Source organism: Plectropomus leopardus, chromosome 12 (genome assembly GCF_008729295.1).
Source record: "Plectropomus leopardus isolate mb chromosome 12, YSFRI_Pleo_2.0, whole genome shotgun sequence".
In the NCBI taxonomy this organism is placed as follows: Eukaryota; Metazoa; Chordata; class Actinopteri; order Perciformes; family Serranidae; genus Plectropomus; species Plectropomus leopardus.
This window is the reverse complement of record NC_056474.1, coordinates 15661947-15689147: the sequence shown is the minus strand read 5'-3', so window position 1 is coordinate 15689147 and position 27201 is coordinate 15661947. Positions and strand designations below refer to the sequence as shown.

The following is a 27201-nucleotide window of genomic DNA, read 5'->3' as shown; positions in this document are numbered from 1 at the left end:
GTCTTTGCCCAATCAGGGGGCGCAGCGCAGAGTCGGTGGGGACAGCGAGCACAGATAAAATGTTTGACTTCCATCCATCCCTCTCAAACCATCCTCTCAATGCTCGCAGGACTGTTAGCGACCTGCACTTTGGTTTAAACTCTGAGCTCAGCCCACAGCGGCCGCTGGATACCTGTCAACAACACATCTAAAGGGGAGCCAGTGTTTCTCTCGTCGAGGCAACCTGTTACTCCAGGAAAAGCAGGCTGCGTCGAAATATTACAAACAAACATCAAACAAACAAACCGGTGTTTTGTGGGATTAAAGCGACAAAACAAAGGCAGCTTCGTTTAAAGTGTTACCTGACAAAAAGTCAGGAATCATGACAGCGCTTGCGGGAGGTTTACCGAGAATGATGAGACCGACTCCTCAGCAGAACTACCCGCGGGGAGGATACTCTCTGGAAGGTAAGACCCCACCACTAGTTGCTGCTTAGGCTACTATGCGAGGAAAATTTCCCGTAACTTCGGTAAAGTTGACAAAGTCGACTTCTAAAAAACTAGCTGAAAAAAATAAATCATAATAACGAATCTTTTAATCTAGTGGTAGCCTATTGCAAGTTTTAAATGTCAGTTTATTAGGAAAAACTACCTCGGGCTAAGTCTATTTCCTGCAACAAGACGTGCTTTTTAAATTTAATTTATTAAGGCTATATTGTTTTAATTTGGCAGTCTATCGCATTAATTGGGCAAGACATGACTGATATTTTTTGGAAAGCTGATTCTGAATTATTTTTACCATGCCTAATGCAGAATTTTTAAATTTCGTACACATATTTCTTACGCTAAATATATAGGCCTAGCCTATAACATCAACTTAACTAAAGTAGGCTATTTGATTTTTCTAATTCAAAAGCACTTCAGTGCTGCACTTATGTTCTGGGAGACAGATGTAGGTCTAAGTGCAACATTATCGTTTTATATAGCCTAAAAATTGATATTTTCGTTGCCATCCCTAATTTTATTTTATTTTATTTTATTTTTTCAGTTGTTGGTGTTATGTATTTTTCACTAATGGCAGATTTATTCGCTATTGCACTTTAAAAAAAAAAATTCTACTGTTTTTATTGCTATTTATAACTTCTGACAGACATTACTGCTAATTATTTGTTGTACGAAATTAATTGTATTATTGCCACTGCTATCATGTTACCTATCCTTTGGCCCAGTAATGTAAATTCAGAGAATTGCTGTAAAAAAGCGTCATGCTCGGTCAGTTTTCCCTGAATAAGCAATGATTTGATGACTTTAAAAATGTAGTCTAACTGCTTGTGGACGATATCCCGCAAATGTAGTGTTTGTTTGGTCGTAAATTGTTTCCTATTACTTGAGAAATAACTACTCTTGGGATATATAAAACAAACACAAAACAAAGTCAACAAGTCACTAACCTCCGTGCCCTGCTGTCCAGTCTCCACTCCGTTAGGACAGGGTCGGGTCAACCAGCTCGGTGGTGTCTTCATAAACGGCAGACCTCTTCCCAACCACATCCGCCACAAAATCGTGGAGATGGCTCATCACGGTGTCCGGCCGTGTGTCATCTCCCGGCAGCTACGCGTGTCCCACGGCTGCGTCTCCAAAATCCTGTGCCGGTACCAGGAGACAGGCTCCATCAGGCCGGGGGCCATCGGAGGCAGCAAGCCAAAGGTGAGAGACGCGGTCCGGTGATGTTTGGGTAAAATTCACAGCATTTCTATGAAATTGAGCAGTTAGAGAGGAACCAGACTGGTAAACGTGATTTAAATTCCTAGTTTTTACGCAGTTGGAAAATATATTTTTAAAAGGACATAACACCCACTGTTTGAATGTGCAACACAGAGGCCCAAGAATCTGTAATGTAAATTGATCCGAAACTTTTGTGGAAATAGTCTTTTAAATATATACTACAACCTGATCAAGTATGACTCTTGTCTCGCATACAAAATTATCTTTTAAATTACCGAGTCATGACTGTATATTTTGCATCCAAACTCTGAATTTAAGCAAATAATTCTGAGTCTCGCCTGGATTTGAATCACACACATTTCTCTTCCTTCCCATCGAAGCAAACCGCTTCTCCAGAGGTGGACAAGAAAATCGAGGAGTATAAAAGAGAAAACCCGGGCATGTTCAGCTGGGAAATCAGGGACAAATTACTGAAAGATGGCATCTGCGACAGGAACAACGTCCCCTCAGGTAGGCGACACTTGATGGAGCTGCAAGTCATGATCCTGTGTCCATAATAAAATTATTATTATTATTATTATTATTATTATTATTATTATTATTATTATTATTATTATTTAATGCCAGGATTTAAGTCATGATCCTGTGTCCTTAAATAAAAATAATAAATATATTTTTAATCCCTTATTATTATTATTATTATTATTATTATTATTATTTAATGCCAGGATTTATGTGAATATAATTGACCTCATTCATTTAATTAAAAAACACTTTTTTTGCGATATTAATTAGACAGGAATTGTGACCATGTTCAATTAAAGCATGTTTTAATATCGGTTTTTTCACAGGACATATTTCTTTTCTGGTTTACCTTTATATTTAATATATTTTTAATCCCTTATTTTTCTCCAAGTGAGCGCCATCAGTCGCATCATGCGGTCTAAATTCGGCGGAGTCGGTGATGATGACGATGATGATGATGAGGTGGTGAAGAGGGAGATGGAGGAAAACGAACCACGGACTAAACACAGCATCGATGGCATTCTGGGAGATAGATGTAAGTGCAGCATTATGGTTTTATTTTTGTTAAAGGGGAAATCTTCGTTGCCATAGAAAACTAATAAAAATAATAATAGTAATAATAATAATAATAATAATAGGCAAAGCACAGTTTTAATGTTATTTAAAATATGGAATTTATCATACAGGAATGATCACACAAACTTTTTTTTTTTTTTTTTTTTTCCGATTTTACCCCGAACAGAAAAGTACATTATAGCTCCAGGTGTTTACGCACAGGCTTCTGAGATTTAACAAATGCGCAGAGATTTTTTTTTTAAAGTGGATAATCAAACATTTGTCTAACTTCCAAGCCTGAGAAACGTTTTTCTTTTCTTTTTTACACACAATCGGACACTTGAGGATGAACTTCAGGGGACAAAGCAGGGAGAGTCCATTGAGACTCACACCTCAGTTTGACGAGCACAAAAGCCAAACTCCAGTGAGCGGCTCAGTGGTGTACAAAAAGACGCCAGGGCCTTTCAAAACGAGGGAAAGAAAAGGAGAAAAAACAACGCTGACAAAAGGCCGGGAGAAGACATTATGAACCCGCAATGAGCGATGAATTATTCAGGGACACCAATAGACCCGGTGCGACCTGGTTTATAGACTGCTCAAAAAAGTGCCAATTTTGAGGGCATTTCTGCAACTGTTAAGACATTCAGGAAAGAAGATAGGAGAAAACAGAGTTTACGCAAACACCTGTTGATTTACGACCTGTTGGGGTCTGAGGAGTGTTGCAGTGTTGCTGTTGGAGACATAATGCAGTCTGTAGTTAATTATTGATGACTAGACCTGAATAGACAGTGTTAGTGATTTGGCAATATCATGGAATAACGCGCATTTTTATAACTTTTATTCATTCTTGTAGATTTTTTCAAATTTGGTTTTTCATTTTTTTAAGACATGCTAAACAATAAATTAACGCATTTATCAGCATGAAGGAGGCATTTTTTTTCTGCAATGTGTTAAAGTCGCGTCAGGCCTCGCGTTATCAAATTGAACGGTGCCGTTACTTTTGCGCACGGAGCTTTTGTCACAGTCTTTGCGCAGTTAGCGTGACGCCCGCAGCCACTGAGCGCAGGGAAACCCTTCTCTCCACTAGATTAAATCCAAACCTTTTATTTGTCTCCACTTTCATCTCAAGACAAAGTCCGCCCCTTTCCTTTCCGCCTAGGGCACACACATTCATGCAATATCTGTGGGCACTTCCCTCTCCCTCTTCCAGGCGCAGACACATCCCAAATACTGATCAGGCGGTTGACTTCTCTAACTTTTAAAAAGTCATTACTGCAGAAAAAGTTAATGAATAACAAAATAAATAAAAACAAAGAAGCACACTTGCTTTTTAAATTAATCTGACTTGCACAGCTTTGTTGATCATCCTCTAATTTTTTTAATCTTTATTTTTTTTGAGAATGTGTTTTCTATAAATTAAAAAAAAAAAAAATAGGATGGGGAAAAATGATTTTTTTAGGCTGAATTTTGTAAAAGGAACCAAAAACATTTCACATCAAATAGATGACATCCTCCACGCAAACAGCTTTGAGGCACTATCCCCCCATTGATATACAGAACAGCACTATTTCATTCTTGTGTCTCTTTGTGGAAGTAGTTGTTGTTTTTCTCTTTTATAGCTCTTCATTAGAATGTGAAAAGGCTGGTTTTTGGGGACTGAGAGAGTGTCTTCTGGCCAAATATTGATTAAGTAGGTGTTTGCAGAGGCTATTGTTGCGCTGGGGAGAGGCCTGTTGCTCTCTGCCCCTTTCTCCTCTACCACTATTGTTGGCTTTCCTTAAGTGCTAAGATCAAAGCTGACTCATTTAGATTTATTTGTCTGGGAAAAGGGACTGCTAAGGTTTGTGGGATAAAGTGTACTGGGCTTGGGCATTGTGGGAAAAAAGGATGTTTACTGGGATGAATCTGAAGTTGTTTACATCTCCTTTAACTGTTGAGTTATGGAGGTAGAAGTAACTCCAGAATTTAAATGGTTGAGCTGCAGCTTGAGAAGAATCATTTAGCACATTTGTCCGTAGCGCAGGAGCAAACACAGTTGTATATAGATTTAATTAAAAGATTTGCTAACAAAACAATGCAAAGAATTTGGTTTTGCCACAAGTGGCATTAAATTAAATGACAGCATCCCCTACCTCTATTTATTAGTTAGCACTTTAGCCTCATTTAACTAATTAAAGTAATCAAAGTCATGAAAGAGGAGTAGCCACTCTCGCAGGATCCGTTTATGGCAGTGGGGGTGAGAGGGAGAAAGAAAAAAAAGAAAAGCTCAGAAATACAAACAGTCAAAGGGATAACTTTTCTTTAAAGGGAATCCTGCGGTGCCAAATTGAATGAGCCCAGTTCTTTCAAATCTGCCATGGTGAACGCAGTCAACATGTAATAATTGGTTTCATTGAGGTGCATTCCAACAATCTGCTGCCATTCTCCTGCCTCTATTGTCCGGAGGCAGGCAAATAGCCAGAGGGACAGGAGGAATCAAGTGCTGACAAAACATGAAAGATTTAGCTGCTTTTGTCGAAGGAGCTGAGTAGGACTTTGTTTGTGTAAATAAACTGGGTTACTGGCTCCCCGTGACTTTGGCATGGATTCAGAGCCAGGGTAGGAGAGGAGAAAGATCATATTTGAGAGTTTACCGTATTTTAATGCAGTTAAAATGTTTTTTCTTTAAATACTTTAACATAAGGGAAAAAACAAAGACAGTCAGTAGCAGAGATCCACATGCAGTTGCCCCATCCGAACCATCTAATCCAATTTCAAAGTTTCATAACTTATATCCTTGCGAGACATCCAAGAACATAAACAGCTTTGCTTCTCTCACACGCAGAGAGCAGAAGCAACCGAGCAGCACGGCAACAACCCGCAACTGTAAACAGGAGAGGTGGATGTTGAGTTTTGTGTCTTTGTTAGGGGTCCTTGCATTTCCACGGTGAATGAGTAAAAGATTGGAGGTTTGGAAGAGACAGAAGGCCTCAGTGCAACCAGAGGAATGTCTGCTACAGCCACATTTCCATTTTGCTCTCAGGGCTGGATAATGGAGAATTTTACATGAGGGCCTCACTCTGTTTTCCTGTGTTAATAGTGCTTATAATGCTAGTGTAGCCCGGTGGACTGCAGGGGAAAAACAAACCAAAAACCCCAATATTTTTCTTTCCTTGAGAGGTCGATAGATAGATAGATAGATAGATAGATAGATAGATAGATACTTTTATGTTCTGTGTTGGCATAACTCTCAAGTCTCCCTCTTTCTCCCAAAAAAAGAAAGAAAAAATCCACACTGGCTGATCTGCAACTGAATGCAGACTCTATGCTTCATTAAAGCCTCTTTCTCTGTTGGCACCCACATTGTGATCCTCCAATATTAATTCAAAGGACAATTAATGAATGCAGGCCAACTTTGAAGTAATAGGCCGGGGTCCTGCCCCGAGCCGGCCCCTCGGCGCTGATGTACTCTCCGCATTCTCCCCACTAACCCCAGAGACACTGTGAAGTGACTGAAAGAGAAGCAGTGAGCAATGGAAGGTCAAGGAGAGGAGCCCCAGTAGAAAAAGGAGCTCTCTATTTCCTTGGAAGTATTAGCCAAGCAAAACTCTGTGATGGGGAGGATAAAGGGGTGTGAAGAGAAAAGGGGTCGGGGGCGAGGGGACTCTGCAAAGAGGAGCACAATGGGATAGTTAATTGAGTAAAGCCAGACAGCGTTGTCAATCACTTAACTTTGTTTAGCCTCTAGTTTTTGTGGAGCTGTTTCGTCCAGCACATTGCACATTATGGACACGCCAGCACAACTCTGTTGCTGTTTTGATTAATGCCTTTTTTCCTCTCTGGACAAAGAAATTCACTTAAAAAAAGAACAGAAATTAAAGATGCTATTTAGAAAAAAAATCTTTTTCTACGTTTGTCCAAACGCGGGCATTAAAACAATAAAATCTGAAGATTTGCACGCAAAGCTCATAAAACCAAAAGAAATACACCTTTAACGAGTGTTTGCTGGGTAAAAAAAGACAGCGTGGAATGTGATGATGTCTTCTCTCTCTGTTGAGTGAGTGAAGTTGTGTTGCAGGGTCAGTGGTGAGGCTGTTTTAACTGCGGCGCTGTGCAGTAGCTGTGAAAAGGTCAGGGGCTAACTCAGGGTCACTTCACTGTTAAAACTATCAGGCCCCAGGAAAAGGAGGTTACAATAATGTTTAGGAAAAGATGACAAACTGAGCGACTCCTGAAAATCAGATCGATGAATCAGTGTTGTAATAACCAGAGGTTTGGATTCGAGTCACATGACTTGGACTCCAGTCACTAATTTAATGACTTCAGACTTGACAAAATCAAAAACATTTGCAACTTGACTTGGACATTAACACCAAGACTTGTTACTTCACTGAGACTTGAGCCTTGTGACTTGAAAATAAGTGATACCTTCCCTCAGCCCGAAGATTAAAAAGTATGTTCTTTAAAAAATATGCCACAAATCATAAAAGTCTCTTCATTTCCTGAAATATACCAACATTAACAATATAAATTATCAGCAAGTTGACACTTATTTCCCCGGATCCACTTTGTTTGAACCAATTCGACAGCCACCAATCGAGTTGCAGGAGAGAACCATGAAGAACTAAGGTTATGCTACTGAGCTGCAATTGGGAAAAAATGATACCAAAGATCATTTAATTTCCATACAAAAACTACATGGTTGTCAACAAAAACCAAACTGCAGTATGCAAAATGTGCATTATGGAAAATTACAGATACCCAAAAACGTTTAGTTCTACATATGAAGTTGCACAAAGAGCAATATGTCAAGGAAAATATTTAAATAGTTAGAGAGCTATGTTTAGATAAGGTTAGCTTTTAGTGCCGCTTTCTTTGCTTTTAAAGAAAGTAGGTTTTTGTTGTGTTGTGTTTTTGAAGACCATTTTTGTACATTTTATTACTTTGTTCATAAATAATTAATCACAGCATTTGTTTTTATACCTACTTTGCTTGTCTTTATTCCCCTGGTTATTTATTTATTGTTACTCCCCTCATGCACTGAACCTAATAGGGGAACACAAAAATTACCAAGGATGTTAAAAAAAAAACATTTTGACAAATAAAACAAATTTAAAAAAATTAAAAATTATTCAGGATTTTTGTAAATAAAAAATATTTTAGCTCATTTGTTAGAGTAGTATTACATTTGGTAAAGCATGCACTATGACTTGTTTAGGACTTGAAACTCAAAGTCTAGGACTTGGGACACTTGATATTTACTTTTGACTTGTACAACAGTAACGTGGTCCTTTTAATGTGCACAGACTTGATCTGTTGTGTGAATCCAGGCACAGGTTTTGCTTTGCAGAGAGCATGCTGGTTAATTTGGGCGAGGTGATTGGTTCGGTTGTCTGTCTGGCCTAAACGAGGCCGGGCCGAGGTGCAGCTCTGCTGGTTAGTCTCTGTTTGACTGGAACGTGCGGCAGACTGGCCTGTTGCTTTGTCCCTGCGTGGGTTCTGTGCCGCTGCTTTGTCCATGCCCCGAGGGTGGAAATGCCACCGTGAAACTGTCACCTAACTGCACCACGGTGGAACTAAATAATAACCACCGCACACTGGGCACACATAATAGCCATGAAGGGCCATTTGTGGCTTTTTGTCACCTCACCAATATTAGACAGAGATACATCTTTCAAAGTCATATCGCCAGCTCTTTCTTTGTCCGTTAAGTGCCAACCTCCTGCGCTTATTCACTTCCATTTTTTTTCTGTCCATCACATCATCATCTCCCTCTCTCTTTCTCTTTCTATCTGCCCCCCCCCCCTGTTTTCCCAGGCAGCTGCGGGATCCTGGGGGCTCTTTAGCAAGTCAAGTGAGCAGCCCACTCACTCCCATTTTTCCCTTAACTGTTAACCCCAGCTGAGCCCATAAGCTGTCAGTTAACTATTCTTTTCCTCCAGTGCATCTGCTCGCTCTGGCTCTATGTAGCATGCCACTATTTTATTCAGAGGACCCACTCGCTCTGTGCTCTGTGGCCTGAAAGGGCCAGATCTACTTCCCTGGGCAAATAACTAGTTCATTTGTCTCTTCTGCCCTTTGTTTTGTGTTGCGAACACATGTCACCAGCTCAATTACCTTCTCTATTAACAGCCCCTGGAGGAAGGGCTAGCCAGCCCCTACCAAGACTATAAACTGCCCCATATGCTCCGCTTCTCTTTCTCTTTGGCTCTTCATCCCTCTGCCTTCCTTTTATTCTTTGTCCGGATTTCTTGCGTCTTCCCCTTTTTTAAATTTTGATTCTCCCTCGCACTTTCTGTCACTCTGTTCACCATTTCAACCTACGTGTGTAAATTTGCGCGCACATAAATACATGGATGTGTGCGTCTGTGCTTGTCTCTTCGTATTAACATCTCTTGAAGGGATGTGGGGGGGTGGGGGGGGGGCTTGAATGCTTGGCAAAGCGAGTCCTGGCCGATGTAGACTGCGCAGTAAACAAGAGCTGTCTTTATTCTTGCAGTTGGAATCCTCACTTGGTTTTTTTGGCCTGATCGAGGCACTGCTGCCGCAGGTGATGCTAATGCAACTGGACGTTCCTGAAGTTCACATCTGTGACCCTCTGGAGTTTATCTTCCCTGCCTGTCTCTCTCCTCTCTTGATCGATAAATGGTTCTGTTTACACTGAGTAGTCGGCTTGTAGCACTGTCCGTTTTCCTGCTGGTCCTCGAGTGTATATATGCACTTGTTTTTATTTATCAGTCTCTGATCAGGGAAAAGAACCTGTTGAATTCACTTGTAGAATACTCCACACTACTAAACTGTGCTAAACCTTCCAGACTATGTTAAATTGATCCACCACGCACTCTGCTTTCTGAACTATTTTGTTATTAGTTAATTAACCTACATCTTACTTTGTTTTGAAACGTCTGTTTTATGGATAGCTCTGCAGCAGCCCCAATTTCCGCTTGAGGGATAATAATCTATCTTTCTATTAAGATTCTTGTCAGGGCTGCAGCCAAACTGTGAGCGGCTATGGAGTATTTTCAGCACCCCAGTGCTTTAGCTGCAGCGTAAAATTTGATTTGGGTGTTTAAGTAAGGAGGTCGAGGCCTCCCTTTGTGTGTTTTAGTATCCTCTTCTGCTGTTTGTCGCGGGGAATGTGTGGGAACAGCCTACTCCGAGTGCGCTTCTGCATCAGCGTGCTTTAAAATCGATCCACGATGGCGTAAGGGCCCTTGTTTGAAGACGTCAAAGACGTGGATGCAGTGACGGGTGAGCACACAGAAAGAGAGGAGTCAAGTGAATGGATGAGATGTAATGGACAGGTCCGCTTTTATGAATGACCAGCACCCCCATCTTGGCACCCCGCACCCCTTCCCCAGCATCTTCTTCAGGTGCCTCCAGCCTCCCATCTCCTCTCTATGTCAACCTCTTCAATGCCCCCCCCCCCCCCCAAACTCTGTGCCCCTCAGGCCATGGAGGGAGGGGATGAAGGGGTGCTCCCCTGCTCGCTGATGCAGAGCCCCTCCATAGCCCCCAGTGGCCCTTCTCTGGACCCCTTTGTGCCCCCTCCCTTCTCCCTCCCACCCTTCATTCCCCCACTCAGCCCCTGGCCTTACAGCCCCCTCCACCCCCCCGCACTCCCCTGCTGGGCAGGTGACAGACCCCTGAATGCGGGCCCGGGCGTCCCTGATGGCTCCTACAGATGGAGCGTGGTAATCGGTCCAACAGAGGCCTGCCACAGGCTTTTCCTTGCTAAGATACAAAGGCTTGGCCTCATCACTTTGGAAAAAAAAAAAAAGACAGCGAGTGAGAGAGGAAGAGAGCAAAAGAGAAAGTGCGAGCCAGAGGATGACAAAAGCAACAATGTCATTTGCCATTAAGGGAGAGTCTGTGACGGAGTGTTTTTTCTGTAGATACTAATAATAAAAACAGGGAGGGGAAAAAGAGAGGGAAAGACAGAAATAAAGGAGGCAAAGGAGGAGAGATCCACCCCCACTCTGCAGTTAACATGAGTTACAGTGCCAATGGGGAGCTTTCTCCTCAGAGTTTTATGAGCTCCCCTTCCCTCCCTCAGGAATCTTTTCGTTTTTGCGCCGTCATTGCTTCTTCTTTCTGTCTTTCTGTTCTCCATCATTAAAATGGTAATGACATTGCATATTACTTTGCTGTTTCTTGCAGTCTTCACCTCTAGTTTTGTTTGTGATTATTATCCAAACAATACTGATGTTTAAAAACGTGCTTATTGGAAAAAGTATCAAGTTTTCTTGCTGTGTGGCCTTCTCGTTATGCATGTTGTAGTACAAAATCTGCTCCAACTGGTCTCAGGCCACATCCTTACCTAAACAAACCACATCCCAAAGTTACAGTGCTCGTTCCAGGAGTGTCTAAGCATCCAGCCAATCCTCTGTGAGACTTAATGCCAGCGTGGCGCCCTTGGTTCAAATGTAATAAAGAGCTCTTCTCAGCATCAGAATCTTGTGCGCTGGGCGGCCCCGGAGCACAGCAGCATTCCCAAGGAGCAAATCCGTGTGTAATGCCTGGTCAGACACACACTGGCAACCCGGCACAAACATTTCCTGCTCGGCTCCAGAGGCTCCAGAGGCAAGGGGAGATCCCTGCTGCCCCCCCCCCCCCATGTCTGACTTGGCACTTTTTAATTAAAGCTCTAAATCTGGAGGGCAGAGGGAGAATGAGCAGTCTGGGGGAAACAGACAGTCCTCTGCTGAAGCTTTTCTGTCGCTTACACCTGTCTCTCTGCTTTTCTCTCGGCTTAGGTGTTGGCTGCATAGTGCACCAAGCGTCAAAAAGGTGCAGTGAACCTTCCTCATGAGGTTTAAGAGGTCCCTCTGGGGTGGATTTGAGAGTGGATTGCTACTCTTTCTGCCTTGTGTCCATCTGTGTTTGACACATTGTCATAGACTGCGTTCATTGAGTTGAAAGCCCATAGCCAGGACGCAGCAGATGCATGTTTGTGAGTGTGCGTATGACTGAGAAAGAGATGGGGGATTGAAGACGTGTAATGGCGGACAATAGCAGGCTGTCACGCTAGTTTGTGGAGCCTAATCATTATTTAATAGATGGGTAACCTCCCCCCCCGAAAGGCAGCAATAGTCCTCTGTCTCTACTCTCAAGCCTTCATTGATTCCCTTCTTCTGCTGAATTAGATCCCAATGGCTGTCTCCCAGTTACCCAGTCGCTCTCTCCTGCCCTCAACTGAACAAACAGATTAAGAAGCACCTGCAAAAGGCTGCCTGCTCCTTACTATGGGACCCTATCAGCATAGTGCACAGCATGGCTAAGACCGGGGGAGACACAGTGTCCCAGGGAATAGATGCCCCAGAGGGATCTAGCTCTCTTTAATCCATGTTCAAGCAGCCTCTGGCTTTTGATCCCCTCAGGAACCACTGAGGAGTTTAAGGCAGCAGGAGGACACAATCTAAAATTTGCTCTGTACTCAGCAAAATCTTTTGTCTCAAATCTGTCCCAGCTTTACCCCAAAGTTTTATTCAGTTTCAGTGTGACTCCCTTGAACGCTGAAGTCTATTTGTTTTGCAATTCCAGCCAGCCACTCGGACGAGGGCTCCGACGTGGACTCAGAGCCAGGCCTGCCTCTGAAAAGGAAGCAGCGCCGCAGTCGGACCACCTTCACAGCAGAGCAGCTGGAGGAGCTGGAGAGGGCCTTCGAGCGCACACACTACCCCGACATCTACACGCGGGAGGAGCTGGCTCAGCGGGCCAAACTGACGGAGGCTCGAGTTCAGGTTAGGCACATGCTCAGACCCAACTCTGTCCCACACATACAGTCTTGACAGCGGAGAAGTGTGTCCGTATGTAATGGATATGTGTCTTGTGGCTGTTAAATCACCTCGAGATGTTGCCACACATTCCTTACTGCCATTAGACATGTATCCCCCCTCGACCAGACGCCTGACCCCCCCCCCCCATGTACAGACACAAACACAGACACACTGCTCCCACTGTGTATGAAGATGACTTACTATTTTTGTCAGACTGTCTACAAAAAGGGGCTATTTAAAGACCCCAAAATAGATTTCTGATTTAGATAGTGTGTTACTATGGGGTTGAACAGCTGGTACTCTCTGAAGCCATTGCAGTAGCACACAAAGATGTGGTTTCATTGCACACTCCAGATGTTAAGATCTGTATCAGTTCAGCTCCCTGTAATGGATCAGAGAGGCCTCGCACACGCACGCACACACGCACACCTGACACACACACACACACACACACACACACACACACACACACACACACATACATTTACAATCATCAAGCCCTCTCACATATACATACTAGACAATTCAACATTTTTTGGTGGGGGGAGTAAATAAAAAAGTTTATTTCTGTTCCTCTCTCAGGTGTGGTTCAGCAACAGAAGAGCGCGGTGGAGGAAGCAAGCAGGAGCCAATCAACTGATGGCATTTAACCACCTCATCCCCGGTGGATTCCCTCCATCAGCTATGTCCGGCCTGCAGCCCTATCAGCTGTCCGACAGCCCCTACACTCCCACTTCAATAGCTCAAGGTGGGTTCAGCTGAACACACACACACACACACACACACACACACACACACACACACAAAGACTTGCTTTAAACTGTTTTTGCAAATTTGATCAGAATCTGGAATTATTTTACGACAGCAGCAAAAGTATACTGGATTAAACCAAAATTAGTTTTTAAAGGGTCCATCTGCATTATGTTCTGGGTTTTTCAAATGGAAACTTCCACTCAGCTGTTGGCCAAAAGCACTATAGGTTACAGTGCCGATGCTCCCCACTCCCTCAGTCTCCACACACACACACTATTTACTAACCGGGTAAGTATTGAGAGAGAAGCACCAGCAACTCCTTTTGCTCTGCAGGAAACAACTGTTTCTGTCAAAGAGTACAATAAAAAGTAGTATAAAACTTTGACAAAATTAATTAAATTTACAAGATAAATTAATGCACAGTTTGGTGCATAAAAATTAACCAGACCGAAGGAAATTAAGTACTTGATGCTCGCAATTTTCTGGTGGAGGATCCCCAAAACCCTTGTTTTATATGTTGAAATGACACCTTCACCCTTAGCAGCAGCTAAACGTGACCATATCAGTCGAAGCATGTGCTATATTTAGATTTCATTAACATATTACCTTGCTGTCAGACAGCCCTTTCCAAGGGGACACTAAAGCCATCAGATTGCCCTCCTCAAAGCCAATAGACTCAATTTTAGGAGGCTAAAATACTTTATGCTGCTGCCACTTTCCACAGCCACCAGACTCCATTGAGAGAAACAGTAATTTTACTTCACAGCACATGGAAGTTGTTGTTCTACTCACTGCCTTAGTAGTTTAGTTTGTTTGTATTATTTTGTGAGTTTTAAAACAAAATTAGTATGTCCACAGCAGTACATTATATGTGTTTATATGTAGCAATGTCATCACACAGAAACCTGTGTAAGTTCATGTAGGAAAAAGTTTTAAAGGCTTGGGAAAATGGCCTTTTTACCCTAAAACATACATACTTTGACCCTAAATTTGAATTTTTGGATTTGTATACACAACTGGAAGACTACTGAATTTGTTAAAACCTCAACTGAACAAAATTTAGTGGAACTGCCGTTTAAGTAGAATGTTTTATCCTCTGCAGCATCCGAGCAGCCCAGTACAGTCCACCGACCGCAGCCTCTGCCCCCCACCTCCGTGCACCAGAGCGGACTCGCCACGTCAGCTGGTTCCCAGGATGGAAGCTCTGCGTACTGCCTGTCCTCTGGACGTCACGGCTTCTCAGGGTACTCGGAAAGCTTTGTGGCCCCAGCGGGACACAGCAACGCTGTCAACCCTACCATCGGCAACAGCCTCTCACCACAGGTTTGTGTCCAAATCCATGTTTAAAATGAAACATAGAAATACTTAACACAACAAACCTAGAAATACCTGTTTATATACACACATAAATTCTTTCTCAAACACACACATATGTTTTCATACCAGGAAACAGGACACTAACAGTTCATCGTGACATTTATGAGATGTACCATATGGAAGCGTAATGATACACACGAGCACTGCGTGTGACCTAGGAGATGTCATTGCAGTGACATTGATGAAAACCTTGTTAGGCTAAGAAACACGGTAGCTTTTCATTTTTGTTTATTCTGATGGGTTGTTTGATGAATTCAAAATGTGGCAAACATCAGTCTTTAGGGAGGGAAAAGGAAGAGACATGAGGAAGGATGTATGGATGTCGGACGATGACACAAATCAAAACTGAAAAGACAATTATGGTCGATTACACAGTCATCAGTGTCCATCAGTGGCTCCCTACCAGCCCCGAAGATGGACTAACAGGCGGAAAACGAGCTTTTAACCGCCACAAAGGGTGGCCGGCCCACATGCAATGCATGCTGGGTACAAATTCCCATGAGAGAGAATCTCACACTCCTGTCAGGCACAGATAAAAAACTGCCTAAGGCAGGTTTGTTACAATGCGAATGCCTGAGGATGTATATATATTGAAAAAACAGGAGATCTTTGTTGTGGCTGCCAGGGTGCACGGTCAGAGAGTGGTAGGTGGCACCATTGTGGCTGAGTTTAATTGACTGTTTGATATGTGAGCTCTAGTTATGGACAAGAATTTGTAGTTTTCTCCTCAAGAGCTAACCACATTTACTCTACAGTCATTTTCTCTAAAGATTTTTATTTTCACTGGACAGATAAAAGTCTAGCAAGATAGGAGAGAGGGAAGATGACATGAAAACTGTGGGCGTCAGTGGTTGGTGGTTTCAATCACAGCCATCCAAGCTAACCAGTAATTTGTTGAACATAACTGACATGCGGCTAGTAGCTGCCGTTCTGTAACTGAGAGTCTGCGGTGTGAGTTCACACACCCAAAGGGGTCACGAGTGACTTTAACTCCAATAAAGAGGCCAAAGGTGCTGTGGCCTCATGGATGGTTTCAGCATTAACCTTAGCGCGGCCGCTCCGTACAGAACGGACAGCTCATCTTGCGTAGGGACAGCGGCGTGCCTGGAATGTTTTCTCCGTCTGGAATAGCAATCACAGAATGTTCCAGTGTCTTAATTGATTGGAATGAAGTAATCTATCTCCTCATAACAAAGTGTGTAATTTATGCAAATGACTCACTTTGTTGGCTAATTTGTTTTAATTCATGTATTCATTGCAGCTGTTTGAATGTATATTGCAATACAGTTTTCTCTATTTCAGATGAGGATAGAATTAATTTTTTGATTTTCACTTAATAAGTGGGAGGAAATGGGAATTGATTAAATTCTGTGACATTGATAGTTAATACATGAAGACCTCTCTGCACTTAGAAAAGTTTCCAGCTTCAGTTTTCTCGTACAGCTACACAGCTTGGTCCATTTTGTGTTAAATCCACTTTGGAATAATCTGAACTCCAAATCTGTCTATAAAAGCTACTCTACTCTACTACTGTATCCATCAGGAGATCCTGAGGTCCAGTTAACTCCAGATATGGTCACATTAGAGCGCCACAGAGTTTTGATATGGATAAGGTTGACTTTAGATAGGTGATATTGTTGTCTGAGCAGTTAGCTCTGTATTCGGAGCTTCAGACGGACCAGTGGTTTCCCCTGTGGTGCAGGGTCTCTGGCGTCTCACCGCTGATCTGGTGCATACCAAAGGAACCCTTTCTCACCAAGCAAGCGAGCGGCCGGGATTTGCACCCCCCTGAGACCTAATCCCCGGAACAACCTCAAAACAGACACCATCGGGAACTGCTGCCGTTTCAGTTGCAGACTGAGAGTGCGTAAACGTACGAGCATGTGCATAGACACAGACCCTCTGACACAGATGTACTCACACACATACCACACAAATGACTGTTATATATGCACTGGAATATGTGTGATGTTGTGAGGAGATATGGATACACGTCGCTGGATAACCAGGAAAAAATCTTTCCATGAAGCCAACAGAAAGCTTTTAATTTAAGTTTTTATATTTATTAGCAATAAGTAAATGTTTATATGAATAATACAGATTTTTTCTGATGCTTTAAGAAATTAATATATTAAAGGAATACTTCATCCACAAAATTATTATTTGCATATAAATAACTCTACACTCTAGGATGAGTAATTTATAAACAATTGATCTTTTTGTGTGATGTTTTCCTTTAAAGGGTCTACTGCAGCATTAAAAGGATAGTTCATCCAGAAATGAAAATTCAGTCATTATCTACTCACCCTCATGGAAGGTCAGGTGAATTTTTGCAATCCACAAAACAGAGTTTCACAGAAAAAAGGCGTTGCACTCATCTCCCAAACAATTGAAGCTTATGGTGACAAGGATTCGAACATTTTTAAAATAACTAATAAAACCATAAAATGCCTCCATACTGCTCATCCAAAGTAATGCAAGTATCCTGAAGCTCCCACATGCAAATGTTTTTTGAAAAACATCACTGACATGTTTTTAGCCATAGTTTGTCCCACATTTTAGCCATATCCCACATGAGGAGCTACACACTACAGTACAAACTATGGCTAGAAACATGGTGTCAGTGACATTTTTCAAAACAATTTTGCATTTCAGGGCTTCAGGACATTTAGATTACTTTGGATGTCCAGTGTGGAGGCGTTTTATGGTTTTAATATGTTTTTTTTTTCAATGTTTTAATCCTGGTCACCATAAGCGTCAGTTGTTTGGGAGTTGAGTGCAATGGATTTCTCCAGTGAAAATCTGGTTTTTGGATTGTAAAACTTCACCTGACCCACCATCAGCATGAGAGTGAATGGATAATGACTGAATTTTAATTTTTAGGTGAACTATCCATTTAAGAGTTAGGGGTGACTGAATGAATTTGTATTCTCTGGAAACTATGCAATACTCAGGTTTCGAGTCTGTGTACAACAGACGTTTCTATTTTACAGTATATCTGACATCCTTAGCAGTAAGAAAAATAATGGTTTTGTGGTAGGCCGCATTGATGTGTTTGTCAGATGTGTGAGGTCAAATCACTCTGTCAGACAAACTGTAAATTACACACATTAAACACACCTGAGGTTGCCTCAGTGTGTGTGTGTGTGTGTGCGCACCAGCTGGCTGTCATTTGGGAAAGCCCTCGGTTTTACATCACTCATAGTTCCTTATTCTATGCCTTATTTTCCTTCCAGTTATTTTAAGAATGTTTGGTTTTAGATCTATTTTTTTTCTAAATTAACAGCTCAACTCAACTCTTTTACTCATGACTCTTGTTCTCTCTTTAACTTTACTTTTTAGACTTCTTTGTGACTTTGCTTCTCACGCAAATGCATGTGCAGCTGTTCACGATGTATCACCGTTACCCCTACACCCCTGACATCAGAGCAAAAAACGCTTATATTACATGACCGTACACACACACACACACACACACACACACACACACACACACACACACAAACACACATGCTTGCTTTTATATACACAGTTCCACAAGCAGGAGAGGTAGCTCTACCACACATACACAAACACACCCTACTCCTCATTCCCACGTAGCCTTTGGCCTCTTCACCCCGGCCTCACAAGGATACGGTGATTTTGGGGCATCGAGAGAAAGTTAGAGTGGGAAAAGAGTGGGACAAAAAAAAACATCACATACAATTCGGTTATAAATCTGCTTAAACACTTCACGTTCTCACAGATTTATTGTTTAAATAGGTTTCTTATATTCTGATCATCCAAATTTAAAAACTCCATTTTTATCAGTTACATTTGTAAAACAATGCCAGAGGCCAACAACTGTCATGATGAGGAAAACTAAAAGTGGAAAAATAACCTCTACATCCATAAATCTGACAGGATAACAGAAACCACTAGTGGGCTAAAGGATTGAACTTTTTAGCAACCGTCAGCTCCCCAATCAGTCAAGCAGAGTAAAAGGAAACCACATGTGGAAGCGAAGCCAGTGATAATGTATTTCTGACAATGAACAAGGAGAGGGATGACATTTTAGGCCACCTGAGTGGAATTGTATTTTCAATTTTGAAATGTGTTGGTAAATTAAATTATAAAGTGTGGCAACATTTTTAAAGACATTTTTATAGAGGGACAAATGCAAATCATACACTGTTTCAACTCAGACTATTTTTCCTTCCTTCTTTTAAAGCAAACATCCCTCCCCACATCCCACCCATCCCCTCCTACCTCCACCTCGAAAGTCCAAGAAGATACAAGTTCAGCACAAGATGACATTGATTCCATATAAAAAAATACAGCACAGTAGAGAAAATTGGGCATAATTTAAAAAAAAATAGAAAAAAAGGGAAAAGGCTAGAAGGTCTTGTAGATAATGCTTAAGAGTGAATATTGCATAACTACATATTATTTCTCTCCTATTCAAGAGGGAGTATTCAAGGGCTGTTAAAATAGGCTATTAAGCACTGCCATTTCTTATAGAAAGTCTACAGAGCCCCTGAGAGTGAATTTTATCTTCTCAAGTTTTGTGATTTTCTGTTCTAATTACACAGTTTTACTCTATTTCTCCCCCCAGGTAATGGGTCTGTTGAACCCAGGTGGAGTGCCACATCAGTCCCAGAGTGACTTTGCCCTCTCGCCTCTGACCGGAGGCCTGGAGCCTAACGGTGGCATGGCTGCCAGCTGCCATGGCTCCCAGCGCTTGGAGGCTCTACCAGGCCTGACCAGTATGCCCACTCTGCCCAGCACTCAGTCTTACTGCCCACCCTCCTACACATCCCCAGCCTACGCCATGGACCACCATCCATCCTACCAGTATGGACAGTACGGTCAGAGCAAGGTAAGCTTGAAATACAGTTTAGAGTAACAATTCACCCCCCCAATAAAAAATACAAATTTTTCCTCTCACCTGCAGTGCTTTCAACCAATCTAGATTGTTTTGTCATGAGTTGCAGAGTCCTGGACATATCAGCCGTAGAGATGTCTGCCTTCTCTCCAATATAATGGAAGTAGATGGCACTTGGCTTGTGGTGCTTACAGCACCAAAAAAAAAAAAAAAGAAACAATTTTGAAAAACTCAAGAGCAATGTCTCGTTTTAAGATTCATGACCAGGTTATCCAATCCAATCCAAACACCTTGTTGTGAGCAATTTCAGGTAGGAACTATTTTCTTTCTACTGAACTATACCTGCCAATTGAATCACCACACAGAAGGAAGCATACATCTACCCATGGAACAAACTTGTTTTGTGAGAGAGAGATGTTTATAAATCAGTGGATATATTTTTTTGAGAATCACATCCCCCTTGAAATGGCTCGTGTTACTATCAGTACTTGGTCGATTTATTTTGATAACATTTCAAAAGGCTAGAAGAGCAGCATTATTAATCATTTTTATCCCCATTCAAATTAGTGGAGAGCAAAACAAAAGTTAGCCACTTGGCTATGTTCGGCCACGCCAAGCCGCCGAAAGTCTCTAGTGTGTTTGCGTAATTGGCCTCATGGAAATCGAGCTTTTTAGTCTTCATGTGACACTGAGCAACTTTCATAGGAATGAATGGGGGCTGTCTCCATAGCTGTATCCAGTTCTCTTTATACATCGTTGTCATGGATGAGAGGCTTCTGACAGTACAAGATGTAAACCTTAATGGCATCCCCTTCAGCTGAACTGTGACATTAGCTAGCTCAGTGGTGCTTCCTTCTGTGTGGTGATATATTTGACAGGTATAGTTCAGTAGAGAAAAAATAGTTCCTACATGAAACTGCTCACAACAAGGTCTTTGGATTATCTTGAGTAACCAGGTCATGATTTCTGGAAAGAGACATTGCTGTTGAGCTTTCAAATGCATTTTTTGGCGCTTTGAGCACCACAAACCGAGTGCCGTCTAGTTTCATTTAATGAGAGGAAAGGCAGACATCTCTACTGCCAATATCTCCAACACTCGGCTTACAACCAAGCAATCTAGATTGATTTATAGCCCTACAGGTGAGAGAAAATATATGTATGTCTGATTTTGGGGTGAACTGCCCCTTAAAATGTTTACTTAATTGGTGTTTTCATTCTGATTTAGAGGTTTAATTTCTAAATTTACATTTTAAATTATTTCTAATCTATCAGAAGTTATGTCCGTCTATAACCCCTGCCCTGGCCATGTGATTTAGTTTATATTTTCTAACTCACAACCCACGTTAATTGCGTAGACCCTCTGATGAGCGACCTTCTCAAATCACCCTGCGCTGCGCTGGAATTACATGTATGTTGGAGAGCACTAGTGGCCAGGTTACCTCAGTTTACATTACCATCATCTGACCGTCCACGTGGCCTGATGTCTTACCCCAACACACACATTTTCCCTCACTGTCCTTTCATGACCTCCGTATGATGAGCTCGCCCATCAACCCCTCAGTGTAGCGCACCTAGCCATGTAATGACCTCTGTGTAACAAAGATAGCTGCCCAAATGAAAGGAGCCACTTCCCAAAGCGTGTTTGACAGGAGGGAGGGGAGCGTGCGGTGTGCTGCTGGGGCTGATCTGAGGTACACTACCACATGTTGACTGGCCCATCAGTGGCAACATCTTGATGTCATTAATTTAGCCAGTCCTGGGAGAGACCCACATGTAGCTTTGGGGGGCTTGGGGAAATGTGTGTGTGTGTCTTTGTGTATCTGTGAGCGCAGGCATGTATATGTATGTGTGTGCGTGTGTGTATAAAAGGAGGCTCTTTAACAGGGGGAGATTATGGCCCTTGGCAGGCCAGGATTAGAACCATGTGTCCCACTGGAGGTCAGATTTAGAGTTGTTATTGATCAGTGGAGCAGAGCCACAGATCCAGGCTAAGGCTCCGTCTCAGGTTAGTTTTACCAACCACATTAGGTTCAAAGAAAGTCTGAGAAGATTCCCAAAGCTCTTCACCTGTTTTTAGAGTTTTATCATTTAACCTCGGACCACAGTTTCCATTCTCACCTGTTCTCACATGCTCTTAAACACCTCTTTCATCTTTCACAGTACTTCCTGTCAACATTACACCTCTCATTTATCTTCACCTGTCACACTTTTTTACCTGCAGAAGTCTTTTCTTCTCTAAAACAAACAGACCCAGTTATTAAAAGCTGTAAAAACATAGAATAAAAATGTTTGACGTTAAAATTAGTATTTTTCTATGCATTTTGGCTCATCAAAGATGGACTGCAAGCCCAGCACCTGCAAATGAGTGCTAACTTTTATTCTTTGATAACTTGAGATCCAGACATTCAGGATGTTTTTATGGGGAGCTGACTTATCTGTAGAGGTTTCCGCCTCTCTCAAATGAATGGACTCGGTGATTTAAAGTGGTAAAAACCTTGAATAAAGCAGTTTCACATTCAATGAATCAGTGTTTTTCTAACACTCTCATCGCGGAGGGGCTGCTAATTATGGTGGCCACGGTGAAAATGTGAATGGCTCTATCAAGAGCCAGTATTTGGGTTGTCCATGGTGATCTCTGTAGATGAGGACCCACTCCCTAATCCAAACAGCTCATCCTGAGGGAATGAAAACACATTGATTCTTTTTTCCAGGTGATTATACATTAAAGAAAACATACTTACTATACTATATTTCATTTCTGCAAACTGGGCCTTTGATCAGCTGAGAATTTAAGCAGTTAAAGCTGAATAAAATGCACAGAATCTCCGTAACCCTCCTTCTGTCTCTCCCCTTTCTCCTCAGGTGCCTTTCATTATATGAAACCCCCAACATGGCCTGAGCAGGAGGCTTCCTGGGCCAGTCTGACATTCATCGCCAGAGAACCTCCCCCAACCCGCTGCCTTCGCACAACCTCCCCGGCCCTGGGGACAGTGAGAGAGAGAGGTTGGGTGGGTGGGTGGGTGGGTGAAGGGTTTGAGATATTCTCCTTCAGCAAGGGAACCAGTTGAGGTGGAGGTGTAGTGATGGCAATGGAGGGGGTTGACTGGAATAATTAGGACCAAAGGCGTAGCCTCTCCTGTTACCTGGCAATCGCTTTGCTTGTGCGTCACGTCACGCTCCGAGGACCAAGCGCGGCTCGTTGTCCATGCCTAAAGAGGAAAAGAAGAGGGCGGGTGGGGAGAGGGGAGTAAATACATTCAAGATTGTGTATTTGATTTTTGTAATAACTGGCAGAGAGGTGGACTTGGGAAAACCCCCGTGCTTCTGGGGCCCAACTTGATAGGAGAGGGGAAGATTCTTGTGGTCGATGGTTATCAAAAGGCCGCATGGTGATAACGTGTTGCTCTCAGCCGCAATCTTCTTCTAAGGATCTCTTCATCAAAATGTCTTAGGAAAATAATATTTACTGTACATTGACGCGATTCTTGTAACAGACTTTGGAGATGAAAATATGACTACACCGGGAGAACCAGCAGGAAGGCATGAATGGAGGCGGAGTGGAGTCAAACCACTGCAACCCAAAGAAAGTGCAATACATTCATACCTCATATGATGTAAATTAACATGGATCAAATGTCTCTAATTATACCCTCAAAAAAAATCTTTTCAATGTAATTAATTTTGGGTTGTGTGCATTGATCAATCAGGGGAAATCATCAAGTGATGAAAAATAGCAAAAACATAGTTGTGATGTCATTAAGCCAAAAAAAATTCTCTGCCAGTGAATACATTATTCAGTTTGACAGTTAATTTTTTTTTTTCAGATTTTGCATGTGTTTAATTAGTTTTCACCAGGAACTTGCAAACATTAGTTCCATTTCTTATTTATTTAGTGTTGTTCAAGTGTCTCTTCTGTACGTTTTGTATTAAGTGCTCCTAAGTACTTAAGAAAGTCTTACACAATGTTCGTTATACATGTTTTTCTTTTGTATTATTTCCATTTACATTGGCGTAAAAATGATTTTGTTGTAAGAAGTTTTGTGTACAATACAGCACTATTTACTATTTATAATAAACTATATAAAAATTTAGAATGTTGTGACTTTGAGTGTCATTTATCGGATGCCAGGGTGTTAGCTGCCAAGAGGCCATGTCCTGTTTAAAGCTGTAGTTGGTAACTTTTTCTAAAAATACCTTTTTTCATATTTGCTGAAACTGGCACTATATCCACACAACAGTGGATAATCTTTAAAAAAAGAAATGATACTTGTCTGCCCCCTGGTAGTGCTTCTAATGGCATAACTGCATGTAAAATAAAACAACCAATCGGAGCCGAGGAGTCTCTGACACAGCTGTCAATCATGTCAATAACAGCTCGTGAACAGCAGTCAAACTGTCGAACTAGGCAGCGCTGATCAAACACGAATCAAGATTCTGTTACTGCATGGCCTATTTCACACCTTAAACGTTTTCAGAAACAAATATTAGTGAACGGTTTAGCCGTGAAATATGAAAGTTTTGCTTCGATTGGTGGGTGGTGCTTTGCTCAAATGCTTCCAACACAGTCACAAGTCACAAACTCATTTTTACAGCTAAACAGTACACTAGGTAGATCATCGATTCATATCATATCATAATTTTTTTCCACAGATTATCTGTCCCATACAAGTGACAGTTTCAGCAAATATTACAAAGTTATTTTCATAAAAGTTATGAACTATAGCTTTAATTCTGTACTTTGTTTGAGTTTACAATCCGAAATTAAAAATGCACACCTGTTGGGTATTATTAAGTTAATTCCAGCATTTTAGACTCTGCATGTATAAATTAGACTGATTTTAGGGGAAAAAAGAATTTATTCTCTAGAATTTTACTCATAGCAGTGTGGAGAGGGCCTTTAAACATTAGTTATACCCTCATGTTTAGACCTTTAAATGAATATTGAGTATTATTAAACAGGAAAATTAATAAATAAGATATAAATAATTCAATTAATTAAAACTTTTGAAGCATCTCTTTAAATTTCTGTGACTCACTGTTAGTTAAATGACTGTTTTTTCATTTTTTAAATTTATTTTTTATTTTTCCCTGGCGCCCTTCATTCATGCTGTAGGAGTCCCACACTGAAAATGTAACACAGGTAAAAGTATGAACGTACAATCAGGAAAACGTTTTTAATTTTTAAAAGTAAAAGTAGTCAATGTAGATAAAATTTAATAAAGTAAATAAATATAAAAAATAATAATAATACAATTATTGAGGAAAAGCAGAAAGTCCTTATATTTTATAAGTTGGAACCATGAAATGTTTTTGCATGAAAATGACAATTATCAAAGTAGTTTCTGTTTTCCAATCAATCAGCTAATCATTTCATCTGCGCTCTACAGTGTATTTTCATATAGTTTTTGCATATAACTCTTCTGTAAAGTCACTCTCAACTAAAGTTATCAATTAATTGTGGTGAATTAAGAGTTGTCTTCTAAAATCTAGTGGAATAAAAGTAGAAAGTGAAATTAGATTTAATATCAAATAAAGTAAAAGTAACTTAAATTTGTACTTAAGTACAGTGATTGAGTAAAAGTACTTTACATTCCACCACTGCCCCTCAAGCACACTCCTCCTTGAGCACTAAATCATAAATATATCCCCTTTCATAAACACTCCTTTTGGACAAATTCCTGCTCCCTGGGGGCTCCTTCACACCCCTTAATGACTAAAGCAGAGCTGCTGTAAATTATATAAGCACAGCGGCCCATAGTCACACCGGGACATCAGTCACTGACATGGCTGTGCAGGGTTCAGAAGGGTTTTGGCTCTCGCTGCCAAACAGAAACGAAAACACTGTTCACCCAGTTGGCAGACTCCTCAAAAGGTTACAGATATCAGAGGTGCATTTTTATCACTCCCTGTCCTTTTTTTTTCCTTTTGAGGGTTAGGGGATCAGGTACGCAGCTGTCTGTGTCATTCATGGTTTAGAGTGTGCATGCATGAGAAAACACTGAATGTTTGTTTAAAAATGTTTTAAATACTTTTTGTGTGTGTGTATTTGTGTGTTAGTATTTGGTTTGTTTGCATGTTTATGCTTGGTGTCCAAAAGATAAGATTAAGGCAAGATTATATTTTCTTAACTGTCTACAAACATTTTTTATTTTTATTTTACAAGTGCTCAAGTTGTATGACACAATGAGTGAAAAAGCCAAAGGGGTTGCTTTGGAGTGGAGTGTCAGTCAAGCAGCAACACACTGGAGACAACTTAACCTCTGACCCCAACACTCTTTGAAATGAGTAGACTACTTGACCGGAGCTGACAACAATCCAAGCGTCTCTGCAGCTTCCAAGACACCAAATTGAAAGTGAAGGAAGGAGCACAAAGAGGACGGGCTGAAAAAAAAAAGAAAAGAAGAAAGATAGGGCGGAAAAAAAGAGTTAAAAGGGAGCTTTAGAAAATACTTTGAGTCAGAATGTGCTGGGACAATTGAAATCCTAGAGTGTGTGAATGATTCAAATTCATTTCTGATGAAAATGACAGACAATTCTGCAGAAATCATTCATAAAATGAGGCCATAATTGTGCTTTTATGAGATTTTGGCTGCATCCAACAGGACATAAAGGGAGCAGTCTTTATCTCTGAAATACCGCCTTATCAAGTCTTTGAAGAGTGGGTGGATGACTCACAGCGTGCCTTTCCTAAAGTGGTGAGTGTCTGCCTCGTGCACTTTCCATCAGTACTCTTTTCTCAGTCACCCTGCCGGTTTTCTGTCTAATTTTTTATTTTGTTTTTGTCACCATCTGTAATTTTAGCATGAAACACATGAACCGGACCTTCCTGCTGTCTCTTCTCTCCAGATGCCAGCAGATTCTCGAGGACACTGGTGTGGACGTCAATGGACAGCAAATCAACATGACTGTTTCCAGCACCACAGTGAGCCCTCAGTCCAGCACCAGTCCAGCGTCCACCATCTCCAACTCCAGGGAGAGTTACGACAACGCCTACTGTTACATCCTGTTTGTCATGATCTTCTACTCCTTCCTTGCCATGACACTTTTCAAGTGCATAGGCAGCGACGAGGACAAAAAGGACCCCTACGAGGAGTTCATGAGCGCTGGGCAGCCGTCAGCACAAAACACAGGCCACATGGTGGAGAAGTTTTACTTTGAAGAGGAGAGCAGCCTGTGAGCCTTTCTAAGGAGGGAGAGTATGAACGCATGGGGGGATGTTTTGACAGTCACCAAGCCAGAAAAACGTCAGTGCAGACTACTCAGGCAAGACCTGCTAGTGATTTTGCGAAAAAAAACTGTAGTAAGTTCATTTTTTCCCCTTCTCCCCCTTCCATCTGACAATCAGAAATCTCACGCAAGCAGAAGGGCAGGAGGAGACGGCTGCCTCTGATGATCTGAGAGAAGGGTGGAAACATGGAGAAGTGTGGGTCAATGGCAGGCCGGAATCTCCTCCTGTGAGGCCCAATCAGGATCAATAACACCGGGGCCTTCGACATGCACACACCACAGGGGAGCAGGGATACCTCGACAAACTGATGGTGTGGACAACATGGACACCGTGTGTGATTGTGTGTGTGTGTGAATGAGAGAGTATTGACCTGCCAATTGATTTTTAATTCTCAGACTTAAGTTTAGCTAAACTGAACAAATTAAATAAGAGATTTAC

The 27201-nt window shown here is 41.7% G+C and overlaps 1 protein-coding gene across 1 annotated transcript; it reads left to right on the top strand.

The window, feature by feature from the left end:
* Positions 1-60: 60 nt before the first annotated feature.
* Positions 61-22507, top strand: pax3a (paired box 3a). The gene is made up of 9 exons (XM_042497391.1): positions 61-446; positions 1450-1685; positions 2084-2213; positions 2620-2763; positions 12306-12505; positions 13124-13289; positions 14397-14617; positions 19266-19529; positions 22398-22507. The coding sequence occupies exons 1-9, from the start codon at positions 362-364 to the stop codon at positions 22413-22415; spliced, it is 1464 nt and encodes a 487-aa protein (XP_042353325.1). The 5' UTR covers positions 61-361; the 3' UTR covers positions 22416-22507.
* Positions 22508-27201: the final 4694 nt, after the last annotated feature.

What these genes read in the sequence shown, in the direction of transcription:
- pax3a (XM_042497391.1), top strand. Translation starts at nt 362, where the DNA reads ATGACAGCGCTTGCGGGAGGTTTACCGAGAATGATGAGACCGACTCCT. An exon ending in TCGGAGGCAGCAAGCCAAAG is followed by an intron (nt 1,686 to 2,083) that starts GTGAGAGACGCG and finishes TTCCCATCGAAG; the next exon opens with CAAACCGCTTCTCCAGAGGT. An exon ending in CAGGAACAACGTCCCCTCAG is followed by an intron (nt 2,214 to 2,619) that starts GTAGGCGACACT and finishes TTTTTCTCCAAG; the next exon opens with TGAGCGCCATCAGTCGCATC.